This window comes from Myripristis murdjan, chromosome 8 (assembly GCF_902150065.1).
Source record: "Myripristis murdjan chromosome 8, fMyrMur1.1, whole genome shotgun sequence".
Taxonomy (NCBI): domain Eukaryota; kingdom Metazoa; phylum Chordata; class Actinopteri; order Holocentriformes; family Holocentridae; genus Myripristis; species Myripristis murdjan.
Genome location: NC_043987.1, coordinates 20,880,291 through 20,899,200, shown reverse-complemented (window position 1 = coordinate 20,899,200; position 18,910 = coordinate 20,880,291). Strand labels below are relative to the sequence as shown.

The 18,910-nt window shown below is 41.8% G+C and overlaps 1 protein-coding gene across 2 annotated transcripts; it reads right to left on the bottom strand.

Moving 5' to 3' along the window:
- Positions 1-638: 638 nt before the first annotated feature.
- Positions 639-18,659, bottom strand: gmip (GEM interacting protein). 2 transcript variants are annotated; one of them, XM_030057427.1, is made up of 21 exons: positions 18,377-18,659; positions 16,602-16,692; positions 15,404-15,485; positions 15,177-15,243; positions 12,431-12,556; positions 10,786-10,850; positions 10,553-10,660; positions 10,365-10,445; positions 10,005-10,166; positions 9,365-9,502; positions 7,472-7,662; positions 7,214-7,311; positions 7,050-7,112; positions 6,839-6,940; positions 6,585-6,745; positions 5,871-6,047; positions 5,610-5,747; positions 5,258-5,460; positions 4,564-4,891; positions 3,669-3,771; positions 639-1,893 (listed from the first exon to the last, which is right to left on the bottom strand). In XM_030057427.1, the coding sequence occupies exons 1-21, from the start codon at positions 18,420-18,422 to the stop codon at positions 1,256-1,258; spliced, it is 3,168 nt and encodes a 1,055-aa protein (XP_029913287.1). In that variant the 5' UTR covers positions 18,423-18,659; the 3' UTR covers positions 639-1,255. The 2 variants fall into 2 exon arrangements, with proteins under 2 accessions (XP_029913287.1, XP_029913288.1); XM_030057428.1 differs by lacking the exon at positions 3,669-3,771 and having other exon boundaries at positions 1,780-1,893.
- Positions 18,660-18,910: the final 251 nt, after the last annotated feature.

Below are 18,910 nucleotides of genomic sequence, written 5' to 3'. Positions count from 1 at the left end.
AGAGGGAGGAGATGGACAGACAAGGAGGGAGGGAGAAGGTGTGGAAGATGATGAAGGAAGATGAGAGCTGATGATGCAGCCTATTGATAACTCATACGAGACTGATCCTTTGGCGCTTGTGTTCAAGGTTACAGAGCTTGGAGACTTGAAAGGACACTGCTGACACTTCTCACTCTCCGCGACATGAGAAATTGATCCTCATCATCTTGGGCGAAACTACCTGCTTTGGTCTTGCATCATTGTCATATTCGGATGCACTAAACAGCCTAATTTGGGGGGAAATATTATCAAGTGAACAAAGGCAACATGATAAATGAGTTAGGTACATCCATTATTCCATGACCATACAGACCTTGAAACCTGCTGTCTCAATTTATAAGTCAGTATACTCCAAAGTGAAAAGGCTTTTCTAAATGTAAGAGCAATGACACCTCAACGCAGAATGCTTGTTATTAGAAATAAATGGTTTGCTGCCCTTATACTATTGTCCTTTTGGTGTCTTTATTCATACTAGGAGAAGACCGCCCCCCTGTGACTGAACAGCAAAAGTGCAAGAGCCACACAGAAAACTCAAACACACCAGTGAAAGCATGTTTGTTTATTCATGTATTACAACACTGGAGTTTGCAGGCTATAAAACATTTTTTTGAAAAAAAAAAAAAAAAAAGGACATAACAAAATTCTGAGGTCATTGGGATTTTTCATCAGTTGTTCATTAAGGTTGGCATGACGAATCCTGACAAGACCCCTCACAACTAGCAGACACTGGAGCACTTCTTCTGTATATTCCTTCATCTGCAACCTCAAAACTGCTCGGTGCATTCAAATCCACTACAAATATTCAAAACGTATAAATAAGTTACCATTTCAGTCTGTTCTGGGTATTAGACTACTGGATGGTCAACAGATCAAAATCCTAAGGAGGATTAGTGCTAATAAGGCTAGGCATCCCAGTGAGCATCAGTGGTCTTTCAAAGGGTGTTTCCTTCAAGAGTGATGCTCCTGCTATTTTTAGACCTGAAAATATTTAACTGGAGCTTTCTGGTAGCTCACTGAGACGTGACGTGAATCTTGTTGTGTTGAGGATATAAATATAATGGCATGTCATTCATAAAAAACTGTTCAATAAAGTGTGAGGATGTATGAATCTTAATTTTAGAAGCTGTCTTTACATTTCATGTTGATCAATCGAAACCAAGCTGCAGTATAACTCTGAATGCATCATGAAGGGTGATTTCTTTGGTCCCAGCTGAGCTTAGACAAAGAGCTGCTCGTCCTTCCCTGAATGGCTGCGTCTCAGCTTCAGGCCGGACAGGATCTTCTGGGCTGGTGCAGTCAGGCTCAGCTCACGAGGAACTCTCTTTGGTGAGTGGCACAGAGCCCGGCCCTGCCCGACTCCCTGGTTATTATTGGACTGATTCATGTTCAGGTTATTTTGACACCCGGGCTCCACCTCCTGAGAGGACCCTTGTGTTGCACTGGATAACGCTGCAGTTGCAGGTGTCGTAAATGTTGAGTCCAGTCCCAGCATGTACTGTGCAACCTCACGTGGGCTTGCTGGGACGTCTGCCTTGCCCTGTGAGGTGACGCTGGCCTGGCTGGGCTGGGGGCTGTTCTTACACGGGACGTCCAAGTTTTGGGAGAGCCTCTGTGTCCCTGGCTCTGGAGAGGAGCTGCGGCTGCTGTCTGCACTCCCAGGACGGGTCCTTGCTGCAGTCCCAGGTTGTGCAGACCCAGGTCCAGGGTGGCAGAGTCGGTTTCCTGAGGTTTGATGTCTGAGATACTTCACAGGCTGTCTGGTGAAGCGATACGGTGGCTGGGTCCCTAAAGCAGAGTCTGGCTGCTCCCCCAGCTCATGTTGAGGAGCCTTAGCTGCCCCCCTCATAGCCAGGACTATAAGAAAAGGCAGAAAAGGCTAAATAAGCCACACTTAGCCATACTAATGCTCATACTAATACTAATAATTACAATATAAAGCACTTTCAAAAACAAATTTACAAAGTGAGACACAATAAAACTAACCTTATAAAGGATTTATAAAATGGCTTATCATTGGGTTATTTATTAAGCTGTAAATCATTAATAAACAGTTATAAACAAATTATAACACAGTTTTCATACACTGATGCCAATAACAAGGATCAAGGATGGCTGACTGATAAAGGGACAAGATAAAGGAAGCTAAGCATCTAATAGAATAGATGCAGTGCAGCAGTAATGTGATCTTGCAAAACAGTGAGTCTACATTTATGTATGAAAACTGTGTTAGAGCTTATATATAATTGTTCATTAATGGTTTATAAATGCTTACAATCTAATTAATAACCTATTATAAACCATTCATAAACCCCTGATAAGGTTAGTCTTATTGTAAAGTGGTACCCAAAGGGCTAACTATAAGAACAACATCTATTTAGTAGATTATTAGACTAAAATGGTTAGTATGTAGCATAATGCAATGAATAAAAATAATACAAATAACAAATACAAACAGATGTTAGTACATATCAAAGCATAGTTTTCTAGTGTAATGTCTTCAGGCAGTTTGAGTGCAAAAACTGTAACAACAAATGTACAATGAATGGTGCTTTTTTTTTTTTTTTTTTTTACTTACACTTTGTATGCACAGCAAAGCCTGGTGTGAAAAGGTAATGATGCATTTTTGGTCATTACAAAGTTAGAAGCTGGGACTAAATCCTGCACTGTTTTGAAAGTAATCTACAGCATTTTGAAATTTATGTAAGTTTTTTCCTGCATGTCAGTGTAATGAGGGTGAGTTTGGAGTGATATGGTCTTTATGTTTGATTCTGGTTAGAAACCTTGCAGCTGCACTGTTTTAGCCCCAGAGAAGACACAGAGCAGACATCAAAGGCAAGAATCAAGCAAGTCAGGTGGAGAAGAAACAAATGCATGGCCGATTTTCTCCAGATCAAGAAAACACAGAAATTTTAGAAATTTATTCTAGAAAGTTTTCTCAACCAATGAGAGCGGGACTTGAGAATCTTTTAACTTATTTATGTAAGAATCAAAAGATACAGCAAGATCTGTTGTGACACGTTTTACATGGTCAGTAACATATCAAATTCAACTGATTTGTAGCTGGAGAAAATTTTGTGACATCTGATACCAAAAGCCAAGACAACTGCCAAGCATTTGATTCACTTGATTTCACAGATGAATATAACTGGATGCCATCAGCTAAGCAATGAAAATTATTCTTATTTCTATACATAACATGACTAAGTGGGAACATGTAAAGTGAGAACAAAATAGGATAGACCCTTAAGGTGCCATAATTCATGCTGGAGAAGATACTGGATTGCCCACGCCTACAGAGAGCAAACAATCTGTGAGAAATTAAATAAGCAGCTTAAGTGCTGTGTTTGTAATACCTCCAAAAGCTCAAACATGATCAATTAAAAATGGCTTCAAGCAGAAAGGGAGAGGCACCAGCACCAATCAGCAGCAAAAATCTGTAATATAGCTCGTTATAGTAAAAAAAAAAAAAAGAAAGAAAGAAAGAAAGAAAACCAAAAAACTAAAACCTCAAAATCCACAAAGTACACAATAAAATCACCACAATGGGTTGAAGGGTTAAATTCTGTGATTGTTTTGTTCACCCAATCTGCTCACACCGAACAATTCCTCTATTACTACACCCCGCCTACCTGCTCTCTCATTGGCCTCAGGGCTGAGCTGGTCCACAGCTTCATTGGATGAAGACTTGTCAGATATATAACCCTCGCTTGAGTCTCTCTTGATTGTTCGACTCTGTTGGAATGACACAAGTTGAATATTGGGGACAAGCAGTATATGACTGGGGGTGTAACACAGGGCCTTTGTGACTGGAACTCGGCAGATATTTATAGACTATGTCTAGACTGGAAAAAACTACAGCACTGTGTGTTAGAGAATGTGGGGAAGGGCAGGGGCATCTACTTGGGGTGTTTCTGACACAAACATAAATCTGCTCTAAGACAATTCAAGCCATGAAAAAGAAAGTTTCTTCCAGTCTCTGTGACCCTCTTGAACATGTTGACAGATCATCTCAATCTTTCCATCTCCAAACCATCTGGTACAGTTACTGCATATGTCTGCAAATAAACTCTATTTTTTCCTGAGAAATAAGAGTGTTGCACTGGTGCGAGTGTGAAAGAAAACCATGCTTATAGTTTGGCATAAGAGAGGCCACAGTCCATGCAGTTAGAGCAGAAGAAATGCAGCAGCAGTACAGCGTGATAATCCTAACAGAGTAAGCGTGACGCTAAGCTGCCAGGCGTCCGTATGGCCATGCCAAGGCTCTTAAAAACAACAGGTAACTTAATCAGGAAAAGTAGCTCAGGCTCAACTTGCTCTGCCCTGTGTGTGCCTAACTAGTGCCGCTGATCCCTTTCAGCCTCATGCAGCAGTCAAATGAAGGTTGGTATTAGTTTTGCAATGGCACTTCAGTGAGGACCATCTAAAATTGTATCTACTAAGCATGCAGAAATGTTGCACACTACAATGCAGCAAATAAAAGACTGGTTGTCTTCAAGTTGAGCATTTTTTCATTGCAGTTTTTACCTCCACTGAGTGCGGGCGCTCTTTGGACGAAGCTCCACGGTCCTGTGTGGTGGACGTCTCCTCACTGAGTGGACAGGAGGCCCGGGGAGGGGTTTCTGGAAGTGGTGCAGTGGGTGCTGGAGGAGGGGGCGTGCTGGGTCTCTGCTGGAGGTTAAAAATCTGGTCACAGTGTGTGATGAGGAACTCAACCAGTACGGCCTGGTAGCTGGTCTCCAGCAGGGCGATCATAGACATGTCCACTGACAACAGAGGGCGCAACAGCGTTGGCCCGAACACGATCCCCAAGTTCCCAGGGGACATCTTGTTCTCCTCATAATTTTCTGAAACTCTGTGGAGACAGAGAGTAGGAATAAGCAGATCTTAAGAAAAGTTTATGTTTTAATTTCAAAGAGTGGGAAGTCAATTCACATTAGTTTCTTTATTTAGACAGTGGGAAGGAAGCTAGGCAGACATCACGGGAGTGCCAGGGGAGAAAGCTCTGACAGGGTTTGATCTTTGGCCAGTTGGAGCACAAATGCTTCCAGAAAGTGAATACTTAACCTCTTGACTGTCTCTGGGCACAGTTTTATTCTATGTGAGAGAAGCCAAAGGGAATCACTATGCTGGGCAACAGAGTTAATGTAATCTAATGTAAAGGGGGATTAGGTCAAAATTAAATGAGACAAGACAATTAATAATGTAGCTGCATGTTTACCTGTGAAGGTGACACATCATGTGCTTCAAAGTGCTGTAGCGATTTGGTGGGAGTTTCTCCAGCAGCTCCCGCAGGTTGTGAATGTTGTCATTTGTCATCGCAGCAGTCTCTGCTGTGTGCTCCTTTTCATTCAGGTGTTGGATGGCCTTGCCCATCGCGATGAAATCATTGTACAGGTCAAACGTTATCAGGGGCTCTGGGAGCTGTGGGACGAAAATAGTTAATTTAGCTACTACTGCTAAAGAAAAAAAAACTGAGAGTAAAGCTATGATAGATCCTTATTATTCGGCAGAGATTCTGCTTACTCAGCCTAATTCATTCAGTGCAGTCTATTTGGCAATGACTGACGTACCTCCTTGAAAAAGTGCTTAAGGACAGAGGTGATGTCATGTGGTGAAAGGTCAGAGAGGTCCACCTGCTCCCTCTGAGTCTCAAAGGCCTGACAAAGTTTCTGAATGCGAGGCTTGGACCCGCTCACACGATACACTCCCTGGGAGGCAGACACAGAGAACAACATTAATGCAGATATCAAACAGGAGTCCTGACATATTGGCGTGTAAGTCCTGCCATTGCCATTTCTGTGTATTTGGATCAGCATGTTGGTAAGAAGTACCTGGACAGAGAGGGCACGACTCTCAATCTCCGTTGTGCAGCGCAGCACCACAAAGGGCACCTCGTCTGGCCTGTCCCACGGCAGCAGAGAGAGGCCCACCCCGAACAAAATCCCCTTCCTGTGCTCACACTCCACTTGACACACATCGAGACACTTCCTGTGGAAGGCCAGCCCACACTTAAGAAGGGAACAAGCAGAGGACATTATTAGTCTTACTCAACACCTCTGAAGTTAAATACGTCACACTGTGCTGCTGAACAAAAACATAGTGACATCTGTTCATAATATGTGCACTGTACACATGGCTATATAATTGCTTACAGCCCCAAAACCAGCAGGGGGCCCCATTCAGAAGTTAAAAGATTTTTTGCTGTTCACTGTGTTCTTATTATTATTACTGGAATATTTCAACTAGTCATATTGTTAATTGTTAGTAAAAACATGTTTAAAAATAAACTTTTACTGACTTAGTCATGAGTTTAAAAGATTTATTTATTCCAAAGTCGACATAAATCATTCATTGTAATTTATGGTTGCATTTGTCTTTTCTATTTAATTTTCTATTGGTTAAACAGAATGAAGTGTTCATTAATTTTCGTTGTTGCATGCTGTAGAACTGGGGAAAGGGGGAAGTGAGTGGTGTAGGTGGGTGAGGATAAATATAATGTCATTTATGGCCCTGCAATGGTCAGAAACAGCCCTTTGGCCTCGTACCTCCTCACACTCGATCCCATTGACCACAATGTAGTTGTCACACTGCTTGCACTTGACCATCTTGCTCTTTGTCTTTCTGAGTCGGTGTGTCAGTGCAGCTCGCGAAGGCATGCGCGCTTTGACTGCTGACCCGTTCCCCTCTACCGCAGAATCTGTGTAGTCTGCAGAGAATAGGTAGATTAGTGAACTTAGGTCCCATGGGAAGCGCGTCCAAGAAGTGTGTGAGGCAAGTTATTTGTTAGGACATAACCAACCTGATTCCAACACTGTCGCCATGTCCCTGTCCCTGTCGTCCAGGTCCTCTGATGACATTGTCCCGGTGGATGGGGCTTTGGGCAGCCTTCTATTACTGTGAGCTTTGATGATAAAGTCATAGCAGAGGGGCAAAATGTTTAGCTGTATATACTTTTAAAATGAGAATAAGAGAAAGAATAAACGAATAAACAATTGCAGACATGTGCTTACCAGGGCTTGACAGCGACTCCATACTGCCTCCAATACTATCACAGTCACTGTAACCTGTTTTTCCTACAGAGCACCAAAACGTATTTCAAAATTTTAAAAAAATGAACAGAATGAAGGATTTGCCAAAGTGTGATTTTTGCAGTGTAATCATGAGGAGGCCTTACTTCCATCGTTCCGTCGACCCACGCTGTCATCTTGCAGATTAAAAGAGTCCTGAAGAGAACTGAGAGGGTTGCTGGTTTTTCGTTTGTGTTTTTCAGGCCTTTCACAAAAGGAACAGAGACAAAAACTTTTACCTTTGTCTTATGATTCAAGTGTTATTAGAGCTGCGTCATGCATTTCATGTAGAGGCACATGAAACTGTTATGTACAGTGGATATTAAAAGCTGCAGCTGATACAAGAGGAGAGTAGTGGACCATACCCTTTCCCCTGAGGGACAAACTCCTGGAAGGTGAAGGTTTGGAGTGGCTGCTCCTGGCGCTGCTTGCTGAAGATGTAAAGGATGTAAGGTTCTCCGGGCTCCATGGGCCTGCAGGTCAGCTCCAGGTTGTGGTAGCCCAGTGGGATGGCCTCTGTGTGCTGCCGCTGGTAGTAGAACATGTTGACTGTGGCCTAATGCAGACAGGCGGAGGTGGAGATGAAGGACTGGTTTGACAGTGATCATTTATGGAAGGACAGATGGATGGATACAGTGTACAATAACAGCATACTGTTATTGATTACTCCTGTTATTACAAACTTTGAAAGCCTTTTCACCATTTTATTGTTACCAGCAGCAACACTGATGTTATATTTGAGATTAATTCATTTCATTTTATTATTGATGAAATCCAGCAAAACAGAAAGCACTGCTACAGACAATTATCATCTGCAGTAAACCTGCAGATGATTATAATGTTTTTAAGTGAAAACCTGCAAAGAACATTATTGAATAATGAATCACAGCCACACTTGAATGTACAGAGTGGCACCTTTTTTGTATGTTTTGAAAACATTATTAAAATATGACATGCCTCCCCGGTGGGAATGGGTGCAATGCTCACAGGATGTTTATTGGTACGTTCAATAAAACTGGGAAAAGATGAAAAGTCCATCTGGAGGGCAGACCAACAACTCCCAGTTGAACAGTGTTGTTAGATCAGATGAACATGGTGGCATTCATAGTGAATGGTATTAAGAAATTTAAGCGCATTATGAGCTTTAGCACATAGTACATTCAGGTTTCTGTTTGTGCATGGCATACTTTCAGATCAGTTCATGCAGCTGGATATTTGCAAAGGTGGAAGTTGTTCTTTAAGTTAAAACCTCATGGTAGCCCTTCAGCCCTGGCATCGTGTTTGTATCTTAATGCCAGACATCTACTTATTTATTCTGAAGGCAGCCAAATAAACACAATTTATTTCATGGGATGAGGTGGGAAGAAGCCAATTCCAAGTGCGACGTTATCTACTTCCCAGTTGTCTTGAATGCACCACAAGCCCTCAGTGATGTCTTACAGACGAGGGGTAGTGCATTACTAACTTGTTATCTCCTCCCTGAAACACAGCAAGGTAAGTGTGTCCTTGGTTAACACTGCTTTACATAATTAAAAGGTGTCTGGGATTGACTTGGAAACAAAAATAAACATGAGCGGTGTAGAGCTGAGTAAAGTAAATGAAGTAGAGCTGTTTGGTCTTAGGAAACTCATCTGAGAGACAAACGTGTGTATTAGGGGTTAGCTTGATTACACCTGTCTGAAACGAAGCATAGCGCCAGAAGACATTATTCTCTCTTGTTAGGCTGCTGGCTAAACATTTCTCTGGCAGGAGCTTGCTGTAGTAACTCATCTGAGATGTAAACAGGTTTGTTTGGTGACAGCTTGATTAACTTTTTCGATGACAGATGTAGGTTAAGAAATATGAATTTTGCTTTCAACGGGCTGCAGTTTTTTGCATTTTTTTGTTTGTATTTGTCTGGGGGAACCTTAGTAAATAACAGGGGAGAGCCACTTAAAGACACGTTCATGTGCACTCAGTTTTTTCTCTTTCAGGGAGCAGTTAGCAAGTTAGGCATGGTGTCCCTCATCTGGAACACAAAGTTAAAGGATTAAAAGCATGTTGAGATGGTGCACCTCTAAGGACAACAGAGAACTTGGCAAATGTTTACCCATCAATTTTTGTGTGAGTAACTGTCTAAACTACATCAATATACAGGACTAAAATCTGACTAGAGTCATAGAGTGTTTTCAGTGTAATGGTTTGACCACTGATCGCTGATATCTAATCTGCAGTCATATAATCCTGTAAGTGCACAGCGTCCCTGACTTCAGACCAACCTCCTTGAGCACGTTGTCTCCCTGACAGATGAGCTTGCGGATGTGGGAAATAATTCTCTCCTTGGCCTTCACCAGCTCATCCTGTTGGAGCCGGGCGTCGTGCACACATTGTTTGTACAGCATCTCTGACTCCGTCACCTGGGGCAGACAAAGAGATAACTTCACTAAAAACACAGTTTTTCTATCATATGAATCCACATCAAGTAAATTGTACATGTGCTGTAACGCATAAAGGCATGCATTTATTTTTTTTGTAAACAACAGCCAACGGCTCGACTCAGAAATGAACCTAGGTCATTGAGATAGGGGAAGCTCTGTGGTACGTGCTTCACCACATGAGCCACTGGGGTGCCACAACTGTATGTGTTATAATAGCTAATGAATTGTACTATGTGAATTGGTTATTATCAGCTATTGTGTGCATTACATTCAATTTTATCATAATTTGCGCATTATGTGCTTATAATGAATCATTAGACCCATTACTAACATTTCAAGTGAACTGTTACCACAAGCCCAGCACTTTGTAGCACTTCCTGTCATACACAAATTGGGGAACTGCAAAAAAGGTTCAATGAACTTCACTAGAGCTGCGTTTCGGAGGGGTGAATTAAAGCTGGGTATTGGAAGGAACCTTCACCTTGGTCTGGGCTTCATCCCTGGACTTCCTCCTCTTGTCCAGTGTTTTGTACCCGGTTGTGTCATCTGCAGCCTTGGCGGTGACGGCCTTAAGTTTCTCCAGCTCTTCACAGCGTTGGATGTACTGCTGCCGAGCCTTCTTCAGAGCTGTCACCGTATCATTCTGAAAACAGACAATTGAGACACATAGGAAATCATAGGCGTGTTTCTCTTTTCACTGCTTGCTCTGAACAGTCTGACATACCCTTCATACGCTTCTTCAGGCTTCCAGTCAGTGGGAATGTCTTAAAATTTGGACAAATCAAATCTGACAGTAGCTGAACTGACCTTCAGTGCTTGCCAGGATTTCTACACCACTCACCATCCGTCTTTGCTGTCTTGCCCACTGCTCCTTAAACTCTCTGCGCCACTTGTCAATCTCATTTCTCTTTGCAGCCAAGGCCTTCAAGATAAAAATGCCAGATTAAACACATTCCCAAATACACAGATTCACAATATAATACAGTTATTTAGTTTAACTGTGATTTCTGTGTGTGTGTGTTTCCATACTTGGTAACAGCGGTGGTGCAGCAGTTCCTGAGTCTGTTTAGAGGACACACTGTTCTTGATGTCTTGTTCCAGAGCCATGGTGTAGATGTACTGTAGGGGCATCATTTCCTGCCCAGGCAAGAATAATTAAAGACAGGTTTTCTTTCTACTGTGGCAATGAATTATATTGTAATATGAAAATATGTGTAAAAATTTCTGCATACTCCCTTTCCACTTAGTGCAAAAAGCCATACCTGCTGGGTCACACAGGACCTTGCTCCCTCAGCTGCCTTCATTATGTTTTTTGCAAATTCCTGCTCTGTAAAGAAAAAAAAAAAAAAAAAGCATTTTCAGTTTTCTTTTTTCCTTGGCTTGAGGTTACTCACAGGTTTTCTGTGGCTACGTATGTCTAAACAAGAGAAGCTAATAGCATCATGGAAAAGTAAATAGACTGGGAATTTAACTTGAACCACAATATCGGATATGATTAATGCTTTTAGTTGGTACATATCAATATAGAGCCTGGAGCTATGGCATGTTCCATTTTCGAATGACTGGGTGATATAACATAGCCTATATCCCTATACAGACCACCCTGGCCTTCACAGGCGAGCTTATGTAAATTGCTGGAGCACAAACGGGACTTTATTACTGGTCTACATCACTGTCCCTTCATTCAAATCCATATTCACTTGCTGCACTAAACGTGGATCCATTTCATTTAGGCTGCATCCGTATTGATGATCTGATTGCCCTTTAGGATCAATATTCAACCTGACACCAGCAGCTATTCTGTATTTACCCTGATGAAATAACTGGACAGGTATCCTGTTGACTTGGACAGCAATAAATACTGTTGCTACAGCGCTGTTGTGATTTCTGCTGTGAAAAAAGTAGAACGTAATGGGACTGGGTTCCACCCAGTTGTAGTCATCTGTGGCTTTTACTCAATGCTGCTCCCCACGCAGATGAGCTGCGGGACTCTCCCTGTAACACTCAGCATGATTTCTGCCTCGCATGATAGGGACCTCAGCAGGTATAGGCCGAGGCCAGGGCAACGGTGCACGCTGATGCCATAGTAATCTCTGTCTCTGTGCTCTGAGGGCACCCTGTCATCTCAATTACCCTGCTGTGCTGTGGCCTACTAATCTGCCCTCTAATCCATTACTCTCAGTGGTATTTACTTGGGTGAGTGTACCACCCGCAGAAAACCTCATTGAGTGGCACAATATAGATAGGCCATGTTATGTCCGGCTACAGCATGGTATCCTCCGTACTGGTGAATCCTACAGCATACCTGTCGTATTTTATGAAGTTGTGGAGTAGGATTCTGCTCTCTTGAAGGTCTACTGAACATGTTATAGATGTACAGTATACAGTAACTGTCTGTGTGCGTCTGATTTAGTCTGTTGCCTTTTCCAGGAATGTGGATATTGCTGGTGGCTCTTAAGAACCATGTTTCTAGCTGTAATTACAGCTCCAAGTAAACAAATGTCCTTGAACCATATAAACACCTTACATTACTATTGGGGAAACAAAGGGTGATGATTCCTCACATCCAGATGAACTTATTTTTTTGGAGTTTTCAAAGGACACATGCCATTCTATGTTGGATATGCTGGATTTGAACAGTTTATCAGTATTTAGATGAACTCATAAAATAACTTTCATACACTGAATCATTACATTTGAGACATACTGAATGATGAACTTCTGGTTGGATATTTGTCCGTCCAAAATTAATATGTGCTAGAGCACCCCATCTGGTGCGGCCTTAATGTTCATTTCAGATCTCAAATGTATCAACAGGACAGGTAAATGTGTCTTGATGGAAACACCACAGAAATCTGTGATATGAACAGCTTGCATGCCAGTATCACCACTGACCACTGCACTCACCCAGGCTGAGTCTCTTCTCCATCCAGGCCAAGAGGTCCTTGGCATAACGGCACCACAGCTTGGCGTACTGCAGGGCCGTCTCCACTCCATCCTCACAGCGACAGAGGGCCAGGTCAGCTTCCTGGGCTGAGAGGGAGTACATCAGCATCACTGCAGGCTCTGGGCACTTGGAGCTGTACCCTCGGATAACTCAAACAGCCTGGGCAGGAGTCCCAGATGAGCACGTGTCTACTCGGCACTGAGCCTCCTCAGCTCCTAGCAAGCTGGGTTTAAAACTAAAATCACCTGCCAATGTAATGCATGCTTAAGAACATTACATTTCACAGCTCAAAAAAATGAAAAAAAAAAAAAAAAAAAAAAGTCCGAAGTCACTTTTTAAAAAAGCTACACGCAAACCCAATATAAGAATGGCTGCATATAGCAAGTCATAATTGATCCTCAGAATAAAATTCCATTACAGTTTGTTTCATGTATCCAGCATGATGGATGTGCAGTTGGTTGTTTTGAAGTTTCCATGGAATTGTATTTTTTTTTGTCAAGAAATCCTTTATCCAATCCTGATTCCTTCGGTCAATACCAGTAAGGGTCTGACCTGAGAAAAAAAGGGCTCCCGAGGACAGAAAAGTGGTTTTAGCTCGCTCTCTTTGGTCAGAGAGACAAGTCCCAAGTCTGACAGGAGAGTCAGCAAAGCCTGTCAGTGCCAGTGTGCTGTCACAACCACTGCCGTATCACTGCCTTGCTGTGGTCAGGCAGTCAGGGTGTTGGTATGACAACCTCCCTGATCTCAGCTCTATTTCTTCCTTTCTGACTCACAACACAGAGTGGATGATGCATGTCAATGTTGCAATGATCATGTGGTATCTCTCCCTCTAGCTGCCACCCTGTCTTTGTATTTCTGTTCCCCTCTCCCAGCATACCTTTCATTAATGAAAGTCAGTGTATCTCATTTTTCTCCTGAAGTCCAATATTAGAGCAGAGACTCACTTCAAGTACTTTCACATCTTCAAAACGTCCACAGTCCGGTTCCAAGTATCACGCTATCCTTTGTCTGAAGAACCAAGCAAACATTTTTAAGTTCCTCACTTGGGATGACAAATTTCCTTGCTTCTCTTTTCTCTTCCACAGAAATGGAATGGGGTTAGAGTATCAACACACCCTAACCCGATTGATCTTTTTAACTGTACTTGCAAGCAAAAGCCACAAAAATAGGAATCCCAGATTTTTAAAAAGCCTTCATGGATTTTTGTAGTCAGATTGCATTCCAGGTTGACCTCTCTCTTATTCTCCGTCTTGGTTTCAGCATAGCTCTCATCACTTTCAGAAAGCTGCCTCCGTCTCCCAGAGGATTCAGTGCTGCCCCATGCCCAGAGCGTCCTGCATGGGATTGTAGATTATCCCGGACAGGTCCAGATTGCGGAGTGACAGGCTTTTGAGCTGACTCAAGTGAGGTTTACCTCCTGGTGTGTGACGGCGTGCCTGCCTTGCTGGAGGGGTGGGGGATCAGGCATGGGTGCGTAGCCAATCCCAACCAATGGGAGTACATCAAACAAGGCATTTGCATAGTTGGAGACTATATTTCAGTTCTACTAGGCAATAAGTCAGAGTGATTGAGCACAGATAATAATTACTGATGCACTAAATACTCATAAAGCTGATGAGTCACTTCCACTTTCACATACATCCATGGCATGAAATGTACCTGTGCATCGACTAAATAATCAACCTGTATACAAACATCACATGGAATGGGTCAGAGTGTGAGTGATTCCTCTCATAGCAGCACTCCCCTCCCCCCTTGCTCCTTCATTATGTCGATTAGAGATCAGGTTGTAACTGCTGGGTGGTGTAAGGAGACGGGACAGGAGGTGCAGGTTGGATTTAAGCCCAGTGGAGGATATGGAGATTTAAAGCTCTCTGTTTACTGTATGCAATGTGAGCAGTTTCTATTCTGCACGAATTGGCTTCTAAGGGCAATGTGTTATTTAAATATTATCAGTCTCTAATGCCTAAATCCCTAAATTAAGGTCAATACATTTTGCACTGACTCCTTGCTTGCATATATGTATATATATAGAGAGAGAGAGTTGAAACAGCAGCTCATATTGAAGTTAGGGCCTGTTATAAGGACTACTGTTTTTCTATTTCTCTGTTTCCCCTCTACTTACTGCTTTGACCTAAAAAACACTTCTCTGGTTGTCATGCTTCCTCTTTCTCTTTCTCTCCTTTATCTAGTCGCCTCTGTCTTCTTGTGTCTGACGTAAAAAACCAAGAGCATCTGCCTTCCACTCTAATCCTCTCCCCTTATCCTAATCTCGTTAGAAAAGAGCAATTAGTCCATGCCACTAATTGTACGAAGACAACAAAAGATTGAGGGAGGTACTTTACGGACTATAACAAAGTGACACTGGCCCCGGCTCACTCATCCTTACTAACCTCTTGGGATTAGTGCGTGTCCGCCATCAATTGCAGGGCTGTCTATGGTGAATTAAACAGAATGGAGTCAGAGACACTGACTGGTGCTGGTAACTGCGCGACAAGACGAGCCACCTTCTCTGTTATTATGAAGCCCAAATTCACTGATTGTTTGTAATGTAATTGTTATATTGATTCCAAATGCCCAGTGATTCGCAAATCAAGTGGATATAAATATGTACACACTCCACATCCACACACAAATGCATCACAAATGCACAGGCATCTCTTTAACTCATTGCTTCACAAACAGACACACCCACATCAGCTGTACCTGATAAATTTCCATTTATTTCTGCAGAATCAGGGCGCACTGGCGAACAAAAGGCATCTTCACACTGCTGGGAGACACAAAAAGCTTTATTCAATAAAGGCATCACTGAATAACCCCACTAAAAACCCTAAAAATGGGTCTTAACAAATTGTGTATCCAAAGCTTACAAGCAGAAATAACTGATAATTGCATCATGTCACTCTATTTAGCAGGTATTGATCCCTTACCAACACATCGTGCTGCTCTGTGGCCTCTGTGGTTTCTCCAGAGATGGTGGACTGTGAGCCTGGCAACAGCTCATCCACAGAACTAAATACAAGAAAGAATGGATAAGGACGGTATGCATACATCGTCACAAAGCAATACCCCCCCCCAAAAAAACTGGGGATTTTGAAGGAGCATAAAGCATATACAAACATTTTACTGCAGCTCTGTGTCTTCATGCCAGATGGATGTACGCAACACACTGGCTTCACGTGTTGTTAAACTGATTATTATGGCAGTCAGATACTTTAAAAAAATGTTCTTCATATTTAGCTGAATTAAATTTAATTGAATTGCATGTCTTTGTGTTACTCATGTGCCACTTCCATTGTCGTTGCATGCTTTTGTTTATGTGTTTGAGGCAATGTGACTTTAAAGGATGACTATGCAGTCTTCAGCGGGAGAGCACAACACTTTGTTTACTGTTAAGGATGAGGCTGCAGAAGGATTAAACCTCTCAGCTTCATGCCAAGACTGATAACCCATAGATTTAATGTAACTGTCAATCCAGTGTTGCTCCTGAAGCATTTCTAAGTTTTATAATTTTTAGAGCTGAGTGGCAATCATCAGTATTTACAACCGCATAGTCTTCCCTTAAAGGAATACTCCAGTGTTTTGGTCAAAATACTCTTTCTCTGACTTAGCTCAGACTGAGACAAGATGTTTGATACTATTTTCACCTCTGTCCATCCAGTGGTCCTGTTTCTATGGGTAGCTTTTCCTGTTAGCTTAGCATAAAGACTTGAAGTCTATGGGAGTCATTAGCCTAGCTCTGTCACAGTGAAAAGATAAACCTTACAGTAACTCCGAAGCTGCCTTATTTACACAATGTATCATGTGTATTTGAAATACATGTCTTGGAATCAAAATGTAACAACAAAAAAACCATGAGAGTCCTTTGAGGAGAAGTTAGATGGTGGAACTATAACTGCTGAACACATTTATCATCCCATCCATCCATAAACATATAGGTCTATCCAGCACAAATTAACTCCTAAAGCAACTCCCATTTGTTTAATCCAACTATCAGCCAAAACAACGCATTTTTGAATGACATCTCACGACCTCTTTGTAATTACTGTCTACAGTTAAATGGAGAGGCATGAAATGCAAGTGGCAGGCGAGGGACTTTGCATCTCCATTTTTATGTGAAATACTTACGGACAGAACAAGGACAGTTCAAAGTTATCAAAGTCTCGTAAGATTTCACTGTATCGCTTGGTGTCAGATTTCTGCGAGAGCCTCTTCACATCTGGAATGAGAAGGAGACAAATTGATAAGCAATACATGAAGAAATGAGTTTGTTTTATTTTTTATGTCATATTGAAACCACGAGGCAGATCCCCACCCCCAAACACACACACACACATACACTTTCCCTCAAAATAACACATTCACTCCCTATAAACAGAAGTGTGTAAACTTTATGGCCAAAAGCAGGTCTGTAAAAGTTGTGGGGAATAAAAACAGCTTTGGGTTGTACATGTGTAAAAGGCCTGGAAAGCACAAATGCTCAAACATTCACTGGAGAGGCAGGTGACTTCTCAGAGTATCATAGAGACTGGAAACATGTTTGTCATTGTAGAGCCATTACTGTCAAACTACCACTACTTTCTGTTTTTTTAAGTGATAAGACAAACAAGAATATGTGGAATCTATTGGAGCTTATTCTACTGGTAAGCTACAGCATCAAATAAATGTAGTTTATAATAAGTCAAACAAGTGTGAAAACAAGAGATGTATTGAGAAATTCCCGTGTTGAAGGTATGCAAAAGAAATGCAACCCACTGCTCATTCCGGGATCTCTGAGAGCAGTTCCTTTAACTTTTTGCAAAAAGTAATCTTTCATGTGAACACTGACATAAACTGCAAGACAATAAGGAACTGTACTGCATTTTGATGACAAAACCTCGTCCGCGTGTGCTGCAAAAATGTTTCAAATTCATGTAAGCAATAGGGGTAAAGTATTGCTAATTTACAATAGATGTAACAACTGAGGGAAACCAATCTCTCTTTCTCTCTCTCTCAGAGACCGGCCCCATTTTGGTCAACCACATCCTGCTTGCAATTTGTGTCATGTTCTGTGATGAACACACAGTCCTTGTTTTTCACATCAGCAGCGTTTCGGTGTTAAAACGAGAGCTGACAGGCAGGTAAAGATGTTCCACAGCTAGAACCCAAAGTCTCCTTAGTCGTAATGCAAACGACAAAACCTTGAGCATTTTCAGGCCAGGCTGATTCTTTTCTACCTTATTTCACATTGGTAATCATAATAATGATTGGAAATAATTTTGCACTCAAGTATTAAACTCGCGTCACCTGAAAAAGGCCTTACAAGCATTGTGCAAAATGTTCGATTTAGACATGCATTTCCTGCACGTATGCTACCTGCCTTAGTAGTCTCCAAAATAAAATCACACGTTAATATGCTGGACATGCGTAGGAATAGCTAAATTTCTGTACGGCTCATGTTAATCTTACTGATCTTTTTAGCTGATAGTGTGGTCTTTACTTTTCAAAATGTTTAAAGACAGTCATATCCTGTTAAATGTGTGTCAAAAGTGTCGAATGTCAGATGTGTCAAAATGGAGGAAGAGTTCAGGAAGACAACCAATCCTGCACTGACTAAGAGGATGTAGCACAGAACCACAAACACAAAGATACACACACACACACACACACACACACATACACAGTGAGCAACAAGGTGCACATAAATGCATACCCACAATATGCAGTTAGTAAATCTCCAGTCAACACACATCATCAAGAGTCAATTCACTTTTAAATCATTTTCTTAAGAACCAACTTCATGAGGAAAGTGTATCTAAATTGAAATAAATAAATAAAAATAAAAAATAAAAATAAAAAATAAAAAACAAGGCTATTCTTCATCAAATGCATCCCAAACTATTTCAGATCCTCATGGTGCTCACCTGAGGCTTGGGAGGGGTCCTTGTCTTGACCTTGATCTTCCTCCATCTCTACCTTGTCACTACACCACCAAGGCCCTACCAGCACCACTCGCACATCACCTGCACTGAGGTCAGAGTACCACACACACACAAAAAAAATACAGTAACAAATGTGTACGGAAATATGTACACAATGTCAGAGCTGCACTTATTGTAAGGTGGCTGGCATGCAACTCTTAGCGTTGCTGCCCTTTCTTGTTCTCAAAATGATCTTCCTCTAGTGGAGTGGAAGTTGGCCAATATGTTTTCACCACCAAGGGAAGAGGAAGTGTGTCTTACTGTCACAGAGGCCACACCTACACTATCACACTATAGACAGCGTGCTGATGCCACAGTGTTCATGCTGCTTTCTTTGAGGTAAAAAAAAAAAAGGTGTAATTGCAGGGTCTTGTTATAACTGCTATCAAAGTGTGAACAGTTTGGACAGTGCATTATATTATAGCTTTAATAGATCATGCTGCCTTGTTTTGAGTTGGCTTTAACTTTTGAGTAAAA

Coding starts and splice junctions, on each gene's coding strand:
- gmip (XM_030057427.1), bottom strand. CDS start 18,422: ATGGAGGAAGATCAAGGTCAAGACAAGGACCCCTCCCAAGCCTCAG. Junction 10,851..12,430: donor GGAGAAGAGACTCAGCCTGG/GTGAGTGCAGTG, acceptor TTTTCTTTACAG/AGCAGGAATTTGCAAAAAAC. Junction 7,312..7,471: donor TTTGTCCCTCAGGGGAAAGG/GTATGGTCCACT, acceptor CTTTTGTGAAAG/GCCTGAAAAACACAAACGAA.